General features: G+C 35.6%; 1 protein-coding gene across 6 annotated transcripts in view; it reads left to right on the top strand.

The window, feature by feature from the left end:
* Positions 1 to 20130, top strand: part of SCLT1 (sodium channel and clathrin linker 1) — a 206316-nt gene that overhangs the window by 8882 nt on the left and 177304 nt on the right. For 4 of the 6 annotated variants that reach the window (XM_078001442.1, XM_078001441.1, NM_001258164.1 and 1 more), the window contains 1 exon segment: positions 2681 to 2748. Coding sequence is in view for 3 of the 6 variants with exons in the window: in NM_001258164.1 (NP_001245093.1) it covers positions 2681 to 2748 (68 nt within the window). In the remaining 3 variants the exon portion in view is untranslated. 6 annotated transcript variants of the gene reach the window in all.

Genomic DNA, 20130 nt, shown 5'->3' with positions numbered 1-20130 from the left:
GTTGCAATTGCTTTTGGCATTTTTGCCATGAAATCTTTGCCTACTCCTATGTCCAGATGCTGTTGCCTAGGTTGTCTTCTGGAGTTTTTATAGTTTGGGGTTTTACATTTAAGTCTTTAATACATCTTGAGTTATTATTTATATATTGTGTAAGCAAGGAGTCCAGTTTCAGTCTTTTTTCATATGGCTTGCCAGTTATCCAAGCACCATTTAAAGTAGGGAATTCTTTCCCAATTGCTTGTTTTTGTCAGGTTTGTTGAAGATCAGATAGTTGTAGGTATGTGGCTGTAATTCTGTGTTCACTATTTTGTTCCATTGGCCTATGTGTCTGTTTTTTGCACCAGTACCATGCTGTTTTGGTTACTGTGGCCCTGTAGTGTAGTTCGAAGTCAGGAAACATGATACCTCCAGGTTTGTTCTTTTTGCTTAGAATTGCTTTGGCTATTCAGTCTCTTTTTTGGTTTCATATGAATTTTAAAGTTTTTTCCAGAGAAACACTCCATAGTTTTCTGTGTAGGAGTCTTAAACATCTTCTATTGTATTTATTCCTAGGCATTGATTTTTTTTATGGTACTATAAATAGCATCTTTTACTGTTTTCTAACTTTATGTTGCCAGTATCTAGAAATATAATTAATTTTTATATATTGACCTTGTATCTAACAACTTTGTAATCTTAATGATTGATTTTTAAGAATGTGGTTTTTTTGGATTAATCACATATGCACTTATAACTATGAATAATGACAGTTGTTTCATCCTTTCCAGCCTTTATACCTTTTAGATCTTTTACTTGTTTTACTGCATTAACTTTGACCTCCAATAGAGTGTTGAGTAAATGTCATAAGAATTTATCCTTATGTGATTCCTAATTCGGGGGAAAGTTTTCAACATTTTTACTCATAAGTGTGATGTTTGTTGTGTATTTTATATAAGCATTCATTATAATAACAGTGTTCCCTTATAGTCTTACTTTGCTAAGGCTTTATTATGAATATATCTTGAATTTCATCAGATGTTCTTTAAAAATAACTTTGAGATGAACATAGTTTTTATCATTTTATGCTAGTTTATTTTCAATTTCTTTATTTTCTGGGCTTATCTTTATTTACTCCACTTGGCTTTCTTTGAATTTAATTTGGTGCTGTTTTTCTAAATTCTTGGAATGCATTTGTAACTTCAGACTTCTCCTCTAGTATATGCAATTAAAGCTACAGATTTTTAAGAAAGTTTTGAGGTATCACATTTTCACTATTGTTCACTTCAAAATACTTTAAAATTTATTTTGTAATTCCTCCTGAGATCTTTCTTCTTCTTCTTCTCCTTCTCCTTCTCCTTCTCCTTCTTTTTTTTTTTTTTTCTTTTTTGAGATAGAGTCTTGCTCTGTTGCCCAGGCTGGAGCGTAGTGCAATCACAGCTCACTGTAGCCTCAAACTCCTAGGCTCAAGTGATTTCCTGCTTTGGCCTGCCAAAGCAGTGAGATAACAGGCATGAGCTACCATGCCTGGCCAAAAGTGATTTCTGAACTTCCAAACATATAGAGGATATAGAGGATTTTCCTTTTTTGTTGTTGTTGTTGTTGTTTTTGGTTCTTGATACCAACTTTATTGTGCTGTTGTAAGGTAACATACTGTCTTTGGTTTCAGCCCTTTGAACATTATCGAGACTTTCTGTTACCAGTAAATAATCAACATTAAATGTTCTGTGTGATCTTGAAAAGAATGTGTGATTGCAAATTTATTGGGTACTATGTTGTATGTATGTTACTTTTCTTGATGTAAATAAAAATATGGTCTTGTTATTTCTTTTTTTTTTTCTTTCTCTTTTCTTCTTCTTTTTTTTTTTTTAGAGTCTCACTCTGTCACCCAGGCTGGGGTGCAGTGGTGCGGTCTTGCCTCACTACAACCTCTGCCTCCCAGGTACAAGTGATTCTCCTGCCTCAGCCTCCCAAGTAGCTGGGATTACAGGCATGTGCCACTACACTCGGCTGATTTTTGTAGTTTTAGTAGAGATGGGGTTTTGCCATGTTGGCCAGGGTGGTCTCGAACTCCCGACCTCAAGTGATCCACCTGCCTTAGTCTCCCAAAATGCTAGGATTACAGGCATGAGCCACCAGGCCTGGGCTGGCCTTGTTATTACCGGGACCTCTCACCTTTATTCTGGTGAATAAAGGTCTTCCCCCATTGTCTCTTACCCATTCCTGTTTAATTTGGATTCTTTGTCCTGCAATTTCTCCTCAAGGTGGAGGTTTGTCCTGGAAGAGTTTCAAAATTTCAATTAGTTTTAAGAATTCTAAAAGATATGACTATAGCTTATCTTCCCAATGCTTCTCAATTTTTGTAGCAGGAATAAGATGTGGAGAATATATTTTACTTTCATTAACCCGAAGAGCACGCCAGCAGAGACTGAGAATTCATGTTTATGAAATCAGAAAAGGTAGTTCTTTGCAGATGTTATTTTTTTTTTTTTGACTTTGGCAGTGATTAGTTGGCTTAGATATAGAAAAAGGCCTATTTTCAAGTTTTAAAATGGTGTATTGAAATTGATGATTCATATTCTCTTGAGAAGCAGTGGAGACTAGCCCATTTTGCATCGGATATATCAAATGATTACTGTATTTCTAGTTTTAAAGAATTGAACATTACTCAATGAACTGAAATCTGTTCTCCCCCTTGTTTCAGATCAAAGACTAAATGAAGATTTTAGGCGGTATCAAATGGAAAATTTTTCTAAATATTCATCTGTACAGGTATGTAAATTATAAATTCTACTTGGGAATATTCTCATGTGAAGTTGCCTACAGCACTTTGAAACTTGGCTTACAACTTTGACTCCTGTAATGGGAAAGCTTGTTTTTGCTTAATGAAAGTAAATCTTTTGTCAATAGAAATTGCCCTTTTCCCCCAACCAGAGTTGGAGCTTATATATTATATATGATATATAAAATGTCTGAGTTCTAAAATGAGAATTCATTCAAATTTTGAAACATCCTAAAATTGTTTCTCAATATACATCTAGTTCTGTGTTTTAATTCTGTGCCTTCTCATAAATTATGACAGAAGCATAAACTAATGCAAATTGTAAATAATATATGGTTTTTTGAAAATGTCTTTTTTCTTTGGTTGTCATATCTTCTTATTTAAATATTGTGTTTAAAAAATTCTTTAGCCAGAAAGGTATAATTATTGGTGGACTTTGCATTACAGAATATTTAAAGGAAGGTAATGACTCATAGGTTAGTGGTGACTCTCTATAGAAGCAAATAGGAGTGTTTTGCTTTTACATAAATGCATTTTATAATTAGAACTTAATTTGGTTTGGATCTGTGTCCCCGCCCAAATCTCATATGGAATTGTAACCTCAAGTGTTGGAGGAGGGGGCCTGGTGGAAGGTGATTGGATCATGGGTGCAAATTTCCCCCTTTCCCTTCTCATGATAGTGAGTGAGTTCTCATGAGATCTGGTGGTCTTAAGTGTGTAACATCTCCCCATTCTCTCTCTTCCTCTTGCTCTGGCCATGTAAGACATTCCTGCTTCCCCTTCATCTTCCACCATGATTGAACATTTCCTGAGGCTTCCCCAGCCATGCTTCCTGTACAGCCTCTGTTGGGGAAACCAGCCCCACACCACCTGGCGGGTACCCTGAGTTCAGCGGAGACAAAGGAGTTAGAAAGAGTCAGAATAAGCATTTAAAAGGTGGGTTCAGGGGACCAGAACATTGGAGGCTTGCTCATGGCCCAGAGCTCTTCTCCGCCTAATTTATTGGTTTACAAGATCTTTGTTCTTAGGGCAGATGGGAGGGGTAGGAAGCGATGAGGAAAAGGATTAATCAATGAAGGAGTACTCGTGAGTCATTCAATAAGATATATAGCAGTGGCAGGTTTCTGTGAATTTCCTTGAGCAAAGGTGTGTGTCTAAACTACTTAAGATCTTTAACTTATAGGGATTGAAACAAGTGGGAGTGGGTCTCAGGAGGAGCCAAGATGTTTGATTATACTCCACTGCTTCAAGGGAGTGTTATCTCCCTGAGCAACCTGTGGAATGCCGCTGAGCTATTATGCTCTCAGGACATAAAGATATGAAGGCAATAAGGAGACTCTTCTCCTCAGAGACTCCCCATGGCTCCCCATAGGTGTCTCATACAAGGGAGACCAACTCATCTGGCACCGCAGAACCATGAGCCAACTAAATCTTTTTTCTTTATAAATTACCCAGTCTCAGATGTTTATAGTATTGTGAGATTGGATTGATATAGAAAATTTGTACCAGTGAATGGACATTGGTATAAAGATACCTGAAAATGTGGAAGCGACTTTGGAACTGCATAATGGGCAGAGGTTGGAACAGTTTGGAGGGCCCAGAAGAAGACAGGAAGATGAAGGAAAGCTTGGAATTTCCAAGAGACTTGTTGAATGGTTGTGACCCAAATGCTCATAGTGATATGTATAGTAATGTCTAGGCTGAGGAGGTCTTAGATGGAGAAGAGGAACTTACTGGGAACTAGGGTAAAGGTCACTCTTGCCATATTGTAGAAAGAGACTGGCAGCTTTGTGCCCCTGCTCTAGGGATCTGTGGAACTTTAAAACACATATGTGTTTGCAAAGAGATGGTCTGAAACTGGAACTTATATTTAAAAGGGAAGTAGAGCATAATAGTTTGGAAAGTTTACAGCCTAACCATGTGATAGAAAAGAAAAACTCAGTTTCTGGGGAGAAATTGAAGCTGGCTGTAGAAATTTGCAAAAGTATAATAAAATATTAAAAAATAAAAATAAAAAAGAGGAGCTGAATGCCTAAGACAATGAGGAAGATGCCTGAAAGCATTTTGGGGCCATTCACCACAGCCCCTACCATCGCAGGCCTGCAGCCATTAGAGGGAAGAATGGTTTTGTGGGGCAGGCCCAGGGCCCCACTGCCCTGCAGAGCCTCAGGACATTGCTCCCTGTGTCCCAGCTGCTTCAGCTCCAGCTGTGGCTAAAAGGGTCCCAGATAACATCTCAGTCAACTGCTCCAGAGGGTGGAACCCATAAGTCTTGGCAGCTTCCACATGGTATTAAGCCTGTGGGTCGCAGAGGACAAGAGTTGAGGCCTGGAAGCTTCTGCCTGGATTTCAGAGGATATATGGAAATGCCTATATAGATGTCCACACAGAAGTCTGCTGCAGGGGTACAGCCCTCATGGAGAACCTCTGCTAGGGCAGTGCAGAGAGGAAATGTAGGGCTGGAGCCCCCACACAGAATCCACACACTGGACACTGACTAGTGGGGCTGTGAGAAGGGAGCTACCATCCTCCAGACCAAAGAATGGTAGGTCCACCAACTTGCACTATATGCCTGGAAAAGCCTTAGGCACTCAATGCCAGACTGTGAAAGCAGCTGCAGGGAAAGTACCCCTGCAGGGCAACAGGGGCAGAGCTGCCCAAGGCTGTGGGAGCCGACCCCTTACATCAGTGTTGCCTAGATGTGAGACATGGAGTCAAAGGAAATTATTTTGGGCCCCTAAGATTTAATGGCTGCCCTTCTGGGTTTTGGACATGCCCTAGGGCCTGTAGACCCTGTCTTTTGATCACTGTCTCCCTTTTGGAAAGGGAGTATTTACCCAATTCTATACCTTCGTTGTATCTTGGAAGTAACTAACTTGTTTTTTATTTTACAGGGTCATAGGCAGAAAGGTCTTGCCTTGTCTCAGATGAGACTTTGGACTGTGGACTTTTGAGTTAGTGCTGAAATGAGTTAAGACTTGGGGCACTGTTGAGAAGGGATATGAGATTTGGGAAGGGCCGAAGGTGGAGCGATACACTTTGGATTTGTGTCCCCGCCCAAATCTCATGTCAAATTGTAATCTCCAGTGTTGGAGGAGAGCCCTGGTGGGAGGTGATTGGATCATGGGGGTGAATTTTCTCCTTGCTGTTCTCGTGATAGTGAGTGAGATCTCATGAAATCTGCTTGTTTATAAATGGGTAGTACCTCCCCCTTCTCTCTTCCTCCTGCTCCAGTCATGTAAGACGTGCCTGCTTTCCCTTCACCTTCTGCGTTCTGAAAGTTTCCTGAGGTCTCTCTAGCCAGGCTTCCTGTACAGCTTGTGGAACAATTAGCCGATTAAGCCTCTTTTTGTAAATCACCTAGTCTTATGTATTTCCTTATAGCACTACAAGAATGGACTAATGCAGAACTAAAATTGTTTTCAAGGTATTAAAAGTGAAGATCTTGTTTTTAGTATGAAAAAGGAATAGTTTATTTGGTTGGCTTGAATACTTATTCTTATAGATTTTTTTAATGTATATTCAATATTTAGCTGACTGCTCTATGCTTTTATTTCCAAAGACCAGATTCAGTCCACAGAGTCTTGAAGCTATCCATTCACTATTTACTGTTATAACCATATTATTTTTATTATAATGTATAATTTTTATGCATGCTTAATAATTGTAATAATTTAAGTGATAGAAAATCTTTCATATTCCAACAGCTATTAAATTTTGTTCAGAATCTTAAGATTTTTGCTTCTGTTTAGTGTCTTGTGGAATAGGCCTGAACAAAAGAGTAAAAAAAAAATTTATTTTAAAACCGCAGATGACTCTGGGCATGGTAGTGCATCGTATCTGTGGAAAGCTATGGTTGACTTGATTATGAAAGATGGTTTTAACAGATAGCATAATGGTGATTCTAGCCTTTCAGATGCACCTGCATTATGCATTGTGATTATACTAATTAAAGCTCAAGAGTAGCAGACCTAGTAGAGACAAATCTTCCTTTACAAGAGTGTCCTCTTTGGAAGAATTATAACTGCTTTACTTTTCTGAAGCTAACCATTCTTCTCTTATGTGTGCTATTCTTGTTGTTTTGCAACCAAATCTTGTTCCCTATCTCTTTAGTGGTAACATACTCTTACTGCATAGGAGTCCTCTGCCATCCTCCATATCTTCAGAACATGTTGCTGTTTCCAGACTCCCATCCCCATGGACCTTGCTTTTCACTGCATGTTTTGCAATAATAAGAGAGGAGATGATATGACAGCATGAGAAGGAGATTAATCTGCTTTCTAGGAATAATGCCCATATCCTTGACCATATGTAGTGCATCCCTAGAGGGTTCTTTACTTCAGATATATTACTTCAGTTTCTGAAAAAATGTTCAAGAGAATTTTTGTTTTTAGTTTGTTTTCTGTATGTTTTATAGTAAAGGAAGAAGTAGAAGGAAACCATTAGTATGTGGGATCCAGGAGTGCTAGCTCATGTATCTTATCGCTGTAACTTAGTTGTTGCTGCTAGCAACAGAAATCCTTTATAAATTTGTGTTTCTCCTTTTTGTTTAGCCATGTTTTCCAGATACCTAGAACAGTTTGGTCAGTAGGCATTTGATAAATTTTTGTTGAGTGAATGAAACAACTATGTTCTTCCTCTTTTTCCTTCCCTCCTACCCACTTATCTTCCAACATGATTTCAACTCTCTGTGTCAAATATAGTGAAAGTCATGGAGATATGAAAAGTCATGGTCAACTTGTGAAATACAAGTAGTACTTACTTTTTAGTTTTATTTTTCAAGATAAAGTCCTAAAGTCCTTACAGTGGGTGTCATAAAATTGCCAGGAGTTGTGTTAAAGGAACATACTTTATTGAGTCTTTTTATGACACTGGAAAAACAAAGCAACAGGAGTTTGATATTTATTTCTTGTATTTTAAGCTGGAACTTGAAACTTGATTTTCTATATAAACTTTGTTAGGTATAATGGTGAAAATTATTTAGTACAATCATTACATAATGATCATTTAGGCTTGCTTTGGATCAAAGTAAGTTTTCTGAATAGCCTTAAGATAACCATTTTGAAGCTTATTGTTCTTAGGGAACTATGTTACCTTTATGATAACTAACTATACTTTATATAAATTTTGTAGACATAGCCTGAAATTTGAAGTCTTCCAATGTGTTGAATAGCTTATATATTTAATATATTAAATATTTGGCTCATTATACTTTCATAATTCAATCATCTGCTCCCTTTGTTACAATTGTATGTAACTTTTAAACGATATTTTAAATAGCTGGTTTCTTGAATGATTTTTTTCAGAGTTGTGAAATTCAGTTGTCTTTGATTATTTTGTGTTTTCTGTATAAGTAAAAAGTATTTCAAGTGGCATTGCTCTCTGAATTACAGTAGTTGGCACTAGGTGACAAATATTCAAGATTAGAAAAAGATTTTGCTCAAGAAGCTAAGTGGAAAATTTCCCTTTTTCCCCGTCCTTTAGTCCATTTTTTTTTTCCTTGAATACTTGCTTTGTTTTCATACCCAGGCTAATTGAATCCTCTTTGTTATCTATGCCACACCGGTACATGTGTCTACTGAGGGGGCTGAGGTTAGTGCTTTGATCTCTTGGTACTTGCTGAGGGGACAGGATGGAATACTAAAAATAAGTTTATTTTCTCTGAAAGCTCGCCTAAAAATATTTTCTTCTTCTAGCTTGGGAATTCTCTTTCTACTCATTACCCTCTGTACCCAAAATTAAAACAAATAAATATTGAGATAGTCTGCTGGGGTATAAAAGGAGATACATAAGCTAGAATAAAAAAAAAGGGAGGAATACATATAAAAGCATAGTGCCAAAGAGGTATGAGTTGGCTATGGAGGGGAAAGACATCATAGTCCAAATATATTCACTTATTCAACAAACATTAATACACTCATTTAATGAATTTTGAGTTCATGCCTATGTTAGGTAAACTCTGGGGACAGGACTATGAATAACATAGACAAAGGATCCTCCTTCAGTAGAAGATATATGAATGAATGAAAGAGATGTGAATAAATGAATGAAATAATTAAAATTATAGTATCCTATGAAAAAAGCAGGGTGCTGAGATAGAAATTAATATGTGTATTGTTGTGGAGGTGATGGTGGTAGAGACCTATTTTTGATAGAAAGGTCATAGGAGACCAAGAAGGAGCCTTGAGGCCCGAAAGAATTTGACATGTCTTGTACAATGTATAGGAGTTTGTGCCAACTGTCATAAAAAAATATTTATTTGAAAATTATATTAAAGAAATGGCAAAGCTACTCCTATTGCTCATGAGTTAACAAATATAAGACTCAATAGATAAAATATAACAATTCACCTGTACTGTTTGAGTTGAATCAAATTATTAGCTTTCTAGACCAGCACTGTCCAATAGATCTTTCTCTGATGACAGAAATGTTATATAATTCTGCACTGTCCAGTATTGTAGCCACTAGTTACATGGGGCTTTTGACCACTTGAAAGTAGGCTAATACAACTGAAGAAATGAATGCTTTATTTAATTTTCATATTAAATGAATAAAATTTAGATTTAAATAGTTACATATGCTTGAAGCCTTTGTATTGGCCATTGTAATTCTGGACTCTCTATTGATGAATTACTCACATAAAACCTTGAAGGGATGATTTTGCATCATCCCATGATGCTAGGAGATTGATGATTTACCACATTACAGGGAGTTTGACTGTAAGTTTATCAGTTACTTATGCTGTTCATCAACATTTATTGATAAATGATGAAAATTAACCTCCTCATGATATGAACTAAAGGATTAAGAGATTTCCTGCAGTCCTTTAAGATGTATAGGAACATCTTCCCAAAATGCTAGCCAACCTGTTTCCTTCCAAAGGATAGAGGAAAAGATGCAGTTTACGTATTTGGTAGCCAATATTGATTAGAGTGAGAGCCAAAAGTAAATTACAAAATTGTAATTAGAGTACTTACAGAGTGTATAATTTTCTTAGAGAAAGAAAAGTATCCAGAGAATTTGCTTACCTAACCACAGTCCAATATTATTGACATTTTTTTCTGTGATACACCATCAACACTATCTCAGGAAGTCATCTAGAGAGCAAAGATAATTAGATACCCAGTGTGGTAGCTGATGCCTGTGAACTCAGCATTTTGGGAGAGTGTGGCAGGAGGATAATTGAAGCTGGGGGTTTGAGACCAGCCTGAGGAACATAGCAAGACCCCATCTCTACAAAAAGTTAAAAAATTAGCATGGCATGATGGTGCATGCCTATAGTTCTGGTTACCCAGGAAGCAGAGGTGGGAGGATCTCTTGAGTCCAGAAATTCGAGGCTGCAGTGAGCTATGCTTGCACCATTGCATTCCAGTTTGGGTGATAGAACAAGAACCTGTCTCTAATTTTTAAAAAGATAAATAGAAATTAATTACACAATATCAGTTATTTAAGATTCAAGAAATACACAATTATTTAAATTATTCCTTTATTTAGTATAGCTTGTTAAAATTTTGTTTTAGAGATAATGAAAATAACATTTGTAAATGTTTTTTAGGCAATTTCAGTCTTACTCTCACAGCATGATTTTTTCTATTACTGCTTGAGTTATTAAGTAATGGGGTTTTTTTTTCCAGAAGTTTCATTAGCAAATGGAAAGGGATTGCTAAGTCAACATTTTTATTCTTTCAAAGATCTTTTATCTCTGTTTTGACATATTATGCTTATTTTCATCTTACAACTTTTATAATTACTTTGGATTATTGGGTCATTTATTCTTAGGTTTGTATTTTCTTAGCAATTGTTATTAGAAAATAGTTTTTGAGCAGTGTTTTCACATAATTCAGCCTAACTAATATTTTCGACCACTACCTTTATGGAAAGAATTATGCCAAGTGCTTTAGTTATATGAAGTTAAAATAAAATGACCCTATTATAGGAACTTAAAGACTAAGAAAAATATGGAATGAGACAAATATCAAACAACATGGTAAATGGCATATTATTTGTATCTTAAGAACGTTAAAAACAAATGTGTGTATTAAGGGTAACAAAAGAAATATAGTTGGAGAGATCAGGAAAAGTTTCTTAAAATGTAGCATATCTTATGGACATTGAAGAGTAGATGAAATTTCAAAATAACTTGATGAAGGCAAAACTAGAGGTGGTTGGGAGTGTTTCACCCACTGGCGTAAGAAGCCAAAGGAGATGAGAGAATGAGCGTCGTATTTAGGGAATAAAATATATTTCAATTTATATAATGTATTTGGCATATAGGAAAGAATATGAAAAAATTAGGTTGAGCAGGTTATAGAGAGCTATGAATGATTATGTTGAGGAGTCTGGATTTAATTGAATAAGCATTGGTAGACTGCTGAATATTTTTAAAAGAATGACTTCCTGAATAATCTGAAAGAAATTCATTTATTCATTGATCTATAACTAATTTGTTGTGCACCTATAAGTAGTGAGGTATTGTGTTAGACTCTGGCAATATGATAGTAAATAAGGCAGGCATAGTGTGATCTATAAGCTAAATTAAAATGGAGTGAAATGTGATAGGAGTAACAATCAGGAAACCCATATAAATGATGGGTGGATCAATTAGCCCATAAATTACTGTTTTATAAAATGTTATTCATCTCCCCCTTTCAGTCATAACAATTTATAAGATTTGGATTTTATAACAATTAAGAAACTTGAGAAGTAATATTTTAAAAGTTTGAACTGTTTGGTCATCCCAAGTAGCTTTTGTAACTAACTTTTGAACAATTGAAAGTAAATACAATGGACAGAGTAGCATGCAGAGGCTCACATTGTGAATTTTTGCTCCAGAACAACTACAGGAATAAGGAAATCCAAGAGGACCCACAGACCCTCTGAAGGAAGCAGATTGCTCCTGCAGGACCCGGGAGACATCCCAAATACCATGGTATGCATGGCTGAGAGACCCACAGATGGTTCACATCACAGGACTCTGTATAGACAACCCCCAGTACAAGCCCAGAACCTGGTAGACTTGCTCAGTGGCTAGATCCAGAAGAGAGATAACAATCACTACAACTAGACTCTCAGGAAACCATGTCCATAGGAAAAGGGGCAGAGTATTACATCAAGGTAACACCCCAAGGGACAAAAGAATCTGAACAACAGTTTTCAGCCCTAGACCTTTCCTCTGACAGAGCCTAGCTAAATGAGAAGGAACCAGAACACCAACCCTGATAATATGACAAAACAAAGCTCTTCAACACCCCCCCAAAATCACACTAGTTCACTAGCAATGGCTCCAAACCAAGAAGAAATCCCTGGTTTACCTGAAAAAGAATTCAGGAGGTTAGTCATTAAACTACTCAGGGAGGGACGAGAGAAGGCGGAGCCCCATGCAAGGAAATCCAAAAAATGAGACAAGAAGTGAAGGGAGAAATATTCAAGGAAATAGATAGCTTGAAGAAAAAAACAATAAAAAATTCAGGAGACTTTGGACATACTTTTAGAAATGCAAAATGCTCTGTAAAATCTCAGCAATAGAATTGAACAAGTAGAAGAAAGAAATTCGGAGCTCGAAGACAAGGTCTTTGAATTAACCCAATCCAACAAAGACAAAAAAGAATAGGAAAATATGAACAAAGCCTCCAAGAAGTCTGGAATTATGTTAAACAACTAAACCTAAGAATAATTGGTGTTCCTGAGGAAAAAGAGAATTCTAAAAGCTTGGAAATATTTGGGGGAATAATTGAGGAAAACTTCCTTGGCTTTGCTAGAGTCCTAGATATCTAAACACAAGAAGCACAAAGAACATCTGGGAAATTCATCACAAAAAGATCTTTGCCTAGGTACATTGTCATCAGTTTATCCAAAGTTAAGATGAAGCAAAAAATCTTAAGACCTGTGAGACAAAATCACCAGGTAACCTATAAAGGAAAAGCTATTATATTAACAGCAGATTTCTCAGCAGACAAACTGGAAGGGATTGGGGCACTATCTTCAGCCTCTTCAGACAAAACAATTATCAGCCAAGAATTTTGTATCTAGCCAAACTAAGCATCATATATCAAGGAAAAGATACAATCATTTTCAGGCAAACAAATGCCGAGCAAATTCGCCATTACCAAGCCACCACTACAAGAACTGCTAAAAGGAGCTCCAAATCTTAGAGCCAAAACTTGGAAACACATCAAAACAGAACCTCTTTAAGGCATAAATTACACAGGACCTATAAAACAAACAAATGAAAAAGCTAAAAAAGCAAAAACAAAAAAACCAAAGTACACAGGCAAAAAGAGCACGATGAATGCAACAGTACTTCACATTTCAATACTAACATTGAATGTAAATGGCCTAAATGCTCCACCTAAAAGATACAAAACCACAAGAATGGATAACAACTCACCAACCAACCATCTGTTGCCTTTGGGAGACTCACCTAAAACATAAGGACTCACATAAACTTAAAGTGAAGGGGTGGAAAAATAATTTCATGCAAATGGACATCAAAAGCAAGCAGGAGTAGCCATTCTTATATCAGACAAAAACAAAACAAAACAAAACAAACTTTAAAGCAACAGCAGTTAAAAGAGACAAAGAGGGACATTATATGCTGGTAAAAGGCCTTGTCCAACAGGAAGATATCACAATCGTAAACATAAATGCACCTAACACTGGAGCTCCCAAATTTATAAAACAATTACTATGAGACCTAAGAAGTGAAATAGACAGCAACACATTGATAGTAGGGGACTTCAATACTCCACTGACAGCCCTAGGCAGGTCATCAAGACTGAAAGTCAACAAAGAAACAAGGGATTTAAACTACACCTTGGAACAAGTGGACTTAACAGATATATACAGAACATTCCATCCAACAACCACAGAATACACATTCTGTTCAACAGTGCATAGAACCTTCTCCAAGATGGACCATACAACAGACCATAAAATGGGCCTCAGTAAATTGAAGAAAATTGAAATTATATCAAGCACTCTGTCAGACCACAGTGGCATAAAACTGGAAATTGACTCCAAAAAGAACCTTAAAAACCATGCAAATACATGGAAATTAAGTAAGCCTGCTCTTGAATGAGCATTGGGTCAAAAACGAAATCAAGATAGAAATTTAAAAATTCTTCGAACTGAATGACAATAATTACACAACCTACCAAACCTCTGGGATACAGCAAAGGCAGTGCTAAGAGGAAAGTTCATAGCTCTAAACACCTATATCAAAAAGACTGAAAGAACACAAGCTCACATTCCAAGGTCACACCTCAAGGGACTAGAGAAACAAGAACAAACTAAACCCAAACCCAGCAGAACAAAGGAAATAAACAAGATTAGAGCAGAATTAAGTGAAATTGAAACAAACAAGCAAGCAAGCAAACAAACAAACAAAACCCGAAAAATAAATAAAACAAAAAGCTGGTTCTTTGAAGGAATAAATAAAATTGATAGACCATTAACAAGATTAGCCAAGAAAAGAAGGAAGAAAATCCAATAACCTCACTAAGAAATGAAACACGAAATATTACAACTGTCACCACTGAAATACAAAAGATCATTTAAGCCTACTATGAACATCTTTATGCACATAAAGTAGAAAACCTAGAAGAGATGCATAAATTCCTGCAAAAATACAACCCTCCTAGCTTAAATCAGGAAGAATTAGATTGCCTGAACAGACCGATAACAAGCAGTGAGATTGAAATGGTAATTAGAAAATTACTAACAAAAAAAAAGTCCAGGACCAGATGGATTCAAAGCAGAATTCTACCACACATTCAAAGAAGAATTGGTGCCAAGAATTTTGATACTATTCCACAAGATGGAGAAAGAACCCTCCCTAATTCATTCTATGAAGCCAGCATTACCCTATTATCAAAACCAAGAGAGGACATATCCAAAAAAGAAAACTACTGACCAATGTCCTTGATAAACATAGATACTGAAATCCTTAACAAAATACTAGCTAACTGTGTCCAACAACGTAGCAATAAGATAATCCACTATGATCAATTGGGTTTTAGAGCAGGGATCCAGGGATGGTTTAACATACGCAAGTCAATACATGTGATACCCCACATAAACAGAATTAAAAATAAGAATCACATGATCCTCTCAATAGATGCAGAAAAAGCATTCAACAAAATCCGGCACCCCTTTATGATTAAACCTCTCAACAAAATTGGCATACAAGGGATACGCCTCAGTATAATACAAGCCATCCATGACAAGCCCACAGCCAACTAATACTGAATGGGGAAAAGTGGAAAGCATTCCCTCTGAGAACTGGAACAAGACAAGGATGCCCACTCTCACTACTCCTCTTCAACATTGTACTGAAAGTCCTAGCCAGAGCAATCAGACAAGAGAAAGAAATAAAGGGCATCCAAATTGGTAAAGAGGAAGTCAAACTGTCACTGTTTGCTGATGATATGATTGTTTACCTCGAAAACCCTAAGGACTCTTCCAGAAAGCTTCTAGAACTGATAAAAGAATTCAGCAAAGTTTCCAGATACAAGATTAATGTGCACAAATCAGTAGCCCTTCTATACACCAATAGCAACCAAGCAGAGAATCAAATCAAGAACTTGACCCCTTTTACAATAGCTGCAAAAATAAATAAATAAAATACTTAGGAATATACCTAACCAAGGAGTCAAAGTACAAGGAAAACTATGAAACACTGCTGAAAGAAATCATAGATGACACAAATAAATAGAAACATATCCCATACTCATGGATTAGTAGAATCAACATTGTGAAAATGACCATATTTCCAAAAGCAATCTACAAATTCCATGCAATTCCCATGAAAATACCATTATTCTCCACAGAATTAAAAAAAACAATTCTAAAATTCATATGGAACTAAAAGAGAGCCTGCATAGCCAAAGCAGGACTAAGCAAAAAGAACAAATCTGGAGGCATCACACTACCTGATTTCAAACTATGCTATAAATCCATAGTCACCAAAACAGCATGGTACTGTTATAAAAATAGGCAAATAGACCAATGGAACAGAATAGAGAACCCAGAAATAAACCCAAATACTTACAGCCAACTGATCTTTGACAAAGCAAACAAAAACATAAAGTGGGGAAAGGACACCCTTTTCAACAAATGGTTCTGGGATAATTGGCTAGCCACATGTAGGAGAATGAAACTGGATCCTCATCTCTCACCTTAAACAAAAATCAACTCAAGATGGATTAAAGACTTAAATCTAAGACCTGAAACTGTAAAAATTCTAGAAGATAACATTGGAACAACCCTTCTAGACATTGGCTTAGGCGAGAATTTCATGACCAGGAACCCAAAAGCAAATGCAATTGAAAACAAAGATAAATAGCTGGGATGTAATTAAACTAAAGGGCTTTTGTACGGCAAAGGAACAGTCAGCAGAGTAAAAAGACAACTCACAGAGTGGGAGAAAAATCTTCACAATCTATATATCTGACAAAGGCCTCATATCCAGAATCTACAACAAACTCAAACAAATCAGCAAGAAAAGAACAAACAATCCCATCAAAAAGTGGGCTAAGGACCTGAATAGACAATTCTCAAAAGAAGATATACAAATGGCCAACAAACATATACATATAGACAAATTCTCAAAAGAAGATATACAAATGGCCAACAAACATATGAAAAAGTGCTCAACATTACTAATGATCAGGGAAATGCATACCAAAACCACAACATGATACCACCTTACTCCTGCAAGAATGGCCATTATCAAAAAATCAAAAAACAATAGATGTTGGCATGGATGCAGTGAACAGGGAACACTTCTACACTGCTGGTAGGAATGTAAACTAGCACAACCAGTATGGAAATCAGTGTAGAGATTGCTTAAAGAACTAAAAGTAGGACTACCATTTCATCCAGCAATCCTACTACTGATACACACACACACACACACACACACGTAAATATATACACACACACACATATATATATATATATGTATATATGATGGAATACTACTTATCCTTGAAAAGGAATGAATTAATGGCATTTGCAGCAACCTGGATGAGATTGGAGGCTATTATTCTAAGTGAAGTAATTCAGGAATGGGAAACCAAACATTGTATGTTCTGACTCATACTTGGAAGCTATGCTATGAGGACGTAAAGCATAAGGATGACACAGTGGACTTTGGGGACTCAGGTGGAAAGGGTGGCAAGGAGCTGAGGGATGAAAGACAAATTGGGTACAGTGTATACTGCTTGGGTGATGGGTGCACCAAAATGTCACAAATCATCACTGAAGAACTTACTCATGTAACCAAACACCACCTGTTCCCCAACAACCTGTAGAAATAACATTAAAAAAAAAAAAAGTTAAAATATTACTTCTGTCCCAGGCATGGTGTCTCACGCCTGTAATCCCAGCACTTAGGGAGGCCAAGGCAGGTGAATTGCTTGAGGTCAGGAGTTTAAGACCAGCCTGGCCAACATGGCGAAACCCCATCTCTACTAAAAATACAAAAATTAGCCAGTCATGGTGGTTTGCACCTGTTATCCCAGCTACTTGGGAGGCTAAGTCAGGAGAATCACTTGAACCAGCGAGGTGGCAGTTGCAGTAAACTGAGATCGTTCCATTGCACTCCAGCCTGGGTGACAGAGCCAGACTCCATCTCAAAAAACAAACAAACAAAACTTCTTAATCTTATTAAAGTATAAACTATTTTTAGTAGTCTAGGATAAATCAGTTTCTGAAATTATGTAGACTACTAGATGCATGTATTATTTTATTCATCAAGATGCACTATGGAAGATTGCCTTTTCATTTTATCTAATTCATATTGCAGTTCTCCTGGAACCATGTGAACATATCATTTAAAGTTTTGCATTTCAAGAGTTAATCTTTCCCATGTTGGTTAAATGCTTATAATATATACATTGAGTTAGCTAATGATTTGGAATTTTTTTTCTCGTATTTAGAAAAACAGAAAAGATAATGAGCCAAGATTTATTAAGAGTTTTCTGTGTCAGGAATTAAGCTAAACACTTTATGTATCTTATTCTTTATTTTGAAAATTTATATACTCTTAAGCATACATCAAAATATAGAAGAGAAAACTAATTCCTGTGTACCTACCACCCAATTGTGTCAGTTCTTTTTGCCCTGTTTGTTTCAGGTTTTGTTATGTTTTATGTTTTATTTTTGTTAAGAAATTAAATATCGCAGATATAACTGAATCTCTGTGTGCACTCCTTTCCTCACCTGTTTCCTTCTATCCCTTCCCAGTGGTAATTACTATCCTGAACTTAGTGTTTTTCAATACTATTCATGCTTTAATACTTTATATGATTATGCCTGAAATTTTTTTATAGTGCCATTTGTCACGTTTTTAAACTAAGTGATGATATGATGCTGTATGTATCCTGCAAAAGCTATATGTGCTCAACATTATTTTTAATATTTGATATATATTTTACCAGTTTATGTACTGTAACTGTTGTCTACTACATTCCATTGTATTACTCTACCAAAATGTATCCATTCTCTTGACAAAGGAATTTAGATTTTGTCTAATTCTTTAATTTTGCGATAATGTTTCAGTACAGTCTTGAACATGTCTCCATATATACATCTGAGAGTTTTTTTAGTATGTCTACCTAAAAGTTAAGTTATCTCATCTTAAGATTTACTAGAATTGCTAGAGCTGTTTGCAATAATTTTCATTCTAATTCATGGTCTATAAGAGTGTTCATTATGAAACAACCTGTTAGCATTTGGTAGTAATGTCAAATATTTAGTTTTGTCAGTTTGACTTATGTGAAATAACATCTCACTTTTGGTTTTATTTGTATTTCTCTAATTAGTAGTGAGATTATTCTTGCTTTTATTTGTTATTGATCTCAGATTTTCTCTGTTATATTTTTTCTAATAGTACCCTTTGTTCATTAAAACATAGTAAACTTTAAATTGTGGGCTTTCATTTATCTGGTTTATATGTTTTCTAATAGAAAAATTTTAACTTTTAATACAGTTAAATGTATATGTTTTTCTATTGTTACTTTTATTACTGTGTCTTAAGAAGTTCCTCACTAGCATATATGAGCTTTTCACATTTAAGTCTTTATTCAGTCTGGAATTTATTATTGTGGATTGTTTAGGACAGGGCTCTGTTTTATTTCTCTATATAAATAACCAGTGCTTCCGGCATTTATTATTTGATGCTTTCCCTACTGATTTATCTATATCAAGTCTGCATGTATGCATAGCTTGTTCTGTGTCTGGGCACCCTACTTTTGTCTGTTGCTGTTTTGTGTTTCCCTCCCAATATAATGTAGTTTAATCACTACAACTGGAAAGAAAATAAATTGTCAGGAAACTGCTAATTTAGGATTCACACTTGAAATATTTTCATATTCTGTGAGTCAAACTTAAACTCAGTACACTCTTGCAAGATATTGGTGCTTTGAGCCTTTTATTTATTTCCTGATTATAACACATTTGTTTATTGTAATTTATGATAAATTACAATAAATTACATTATATAAATATTGTAATTTATGATAAATTACAATAAATTACATTATATAAATATTGTAATTTATGATAAATTACAATAAATTACATTATATAAATATTGTAATTTATGATAAATTACAATAAATTACATTATATAAATATTGTAATTTATGATAAATTACAATACATTTATTTAATGTAATTTAGAGTTTAGCAGACTATAGCCCACTGGCCAAATCCCATGTGCTATGTGTTTCGTTAGATAGAGATTTATTGGAACACAGCTATACTCATTTGTTTATATATTGTCTATGACTCCATTTGTGCTAGAGCAACAGGCTTGAATAGTTGGAACAGGAACCATGTTATTTGCAAAGTCAAATATTTATGGCCAGGCCCTTTACAGAAAAGCTTTGCCAACTCTTATTCCAGCTCAATTTTATTATGAACATTAATTATATTAAATGTGAATAAATTAAACATTCCAAGTACTTAAAGTGCACACACATACACACACATGAAGCCAACTATGTGAACAATACAGTTGAAAATGAAAAGGATAGAAAAAGTTACACCATGAAAATATTAACTAAAATAAAGCAAACATACGCCTAGTAATATGAAATGAAATAGGTTTAACTAAGAAATATTACTATAGATAAATAAGTGAAGGAGTTAAATCCGTGGTAAATTTTAATACTTCTGTATCCAACTTGAAGCTTCAAAATGTACAAAAGAAAAAAGTGACAAAACTAAAAGTGAAAGAGAAACAAATATACACTTTTAATGGAGAATTCTTTCACCATGGAGAATAAGCAAGAATAAACAAAGAAAAAAATAAAAGGTCTAAACAGCACAATTGACAAAATTCCCATAAATGACTTATGTAGAACACT

This window comes from Macaca mulatta, chromosome 5, assembly GCF_049350105.2.
Source record: "Macaca mulatta isolate MMU2019108-1 chromosome 5, T2T-MMU8v2.0, whole genome shotgun sequence".
Lineage (NCBI taxonomy): Eukaryota > Metazoa > Chordata > Mammalia > Primates > Cercopithecidae > Macaca > Macaca mulatta.
This window is presented reverse-complemented; position numbering and strand designations above follow the sequence as displayed.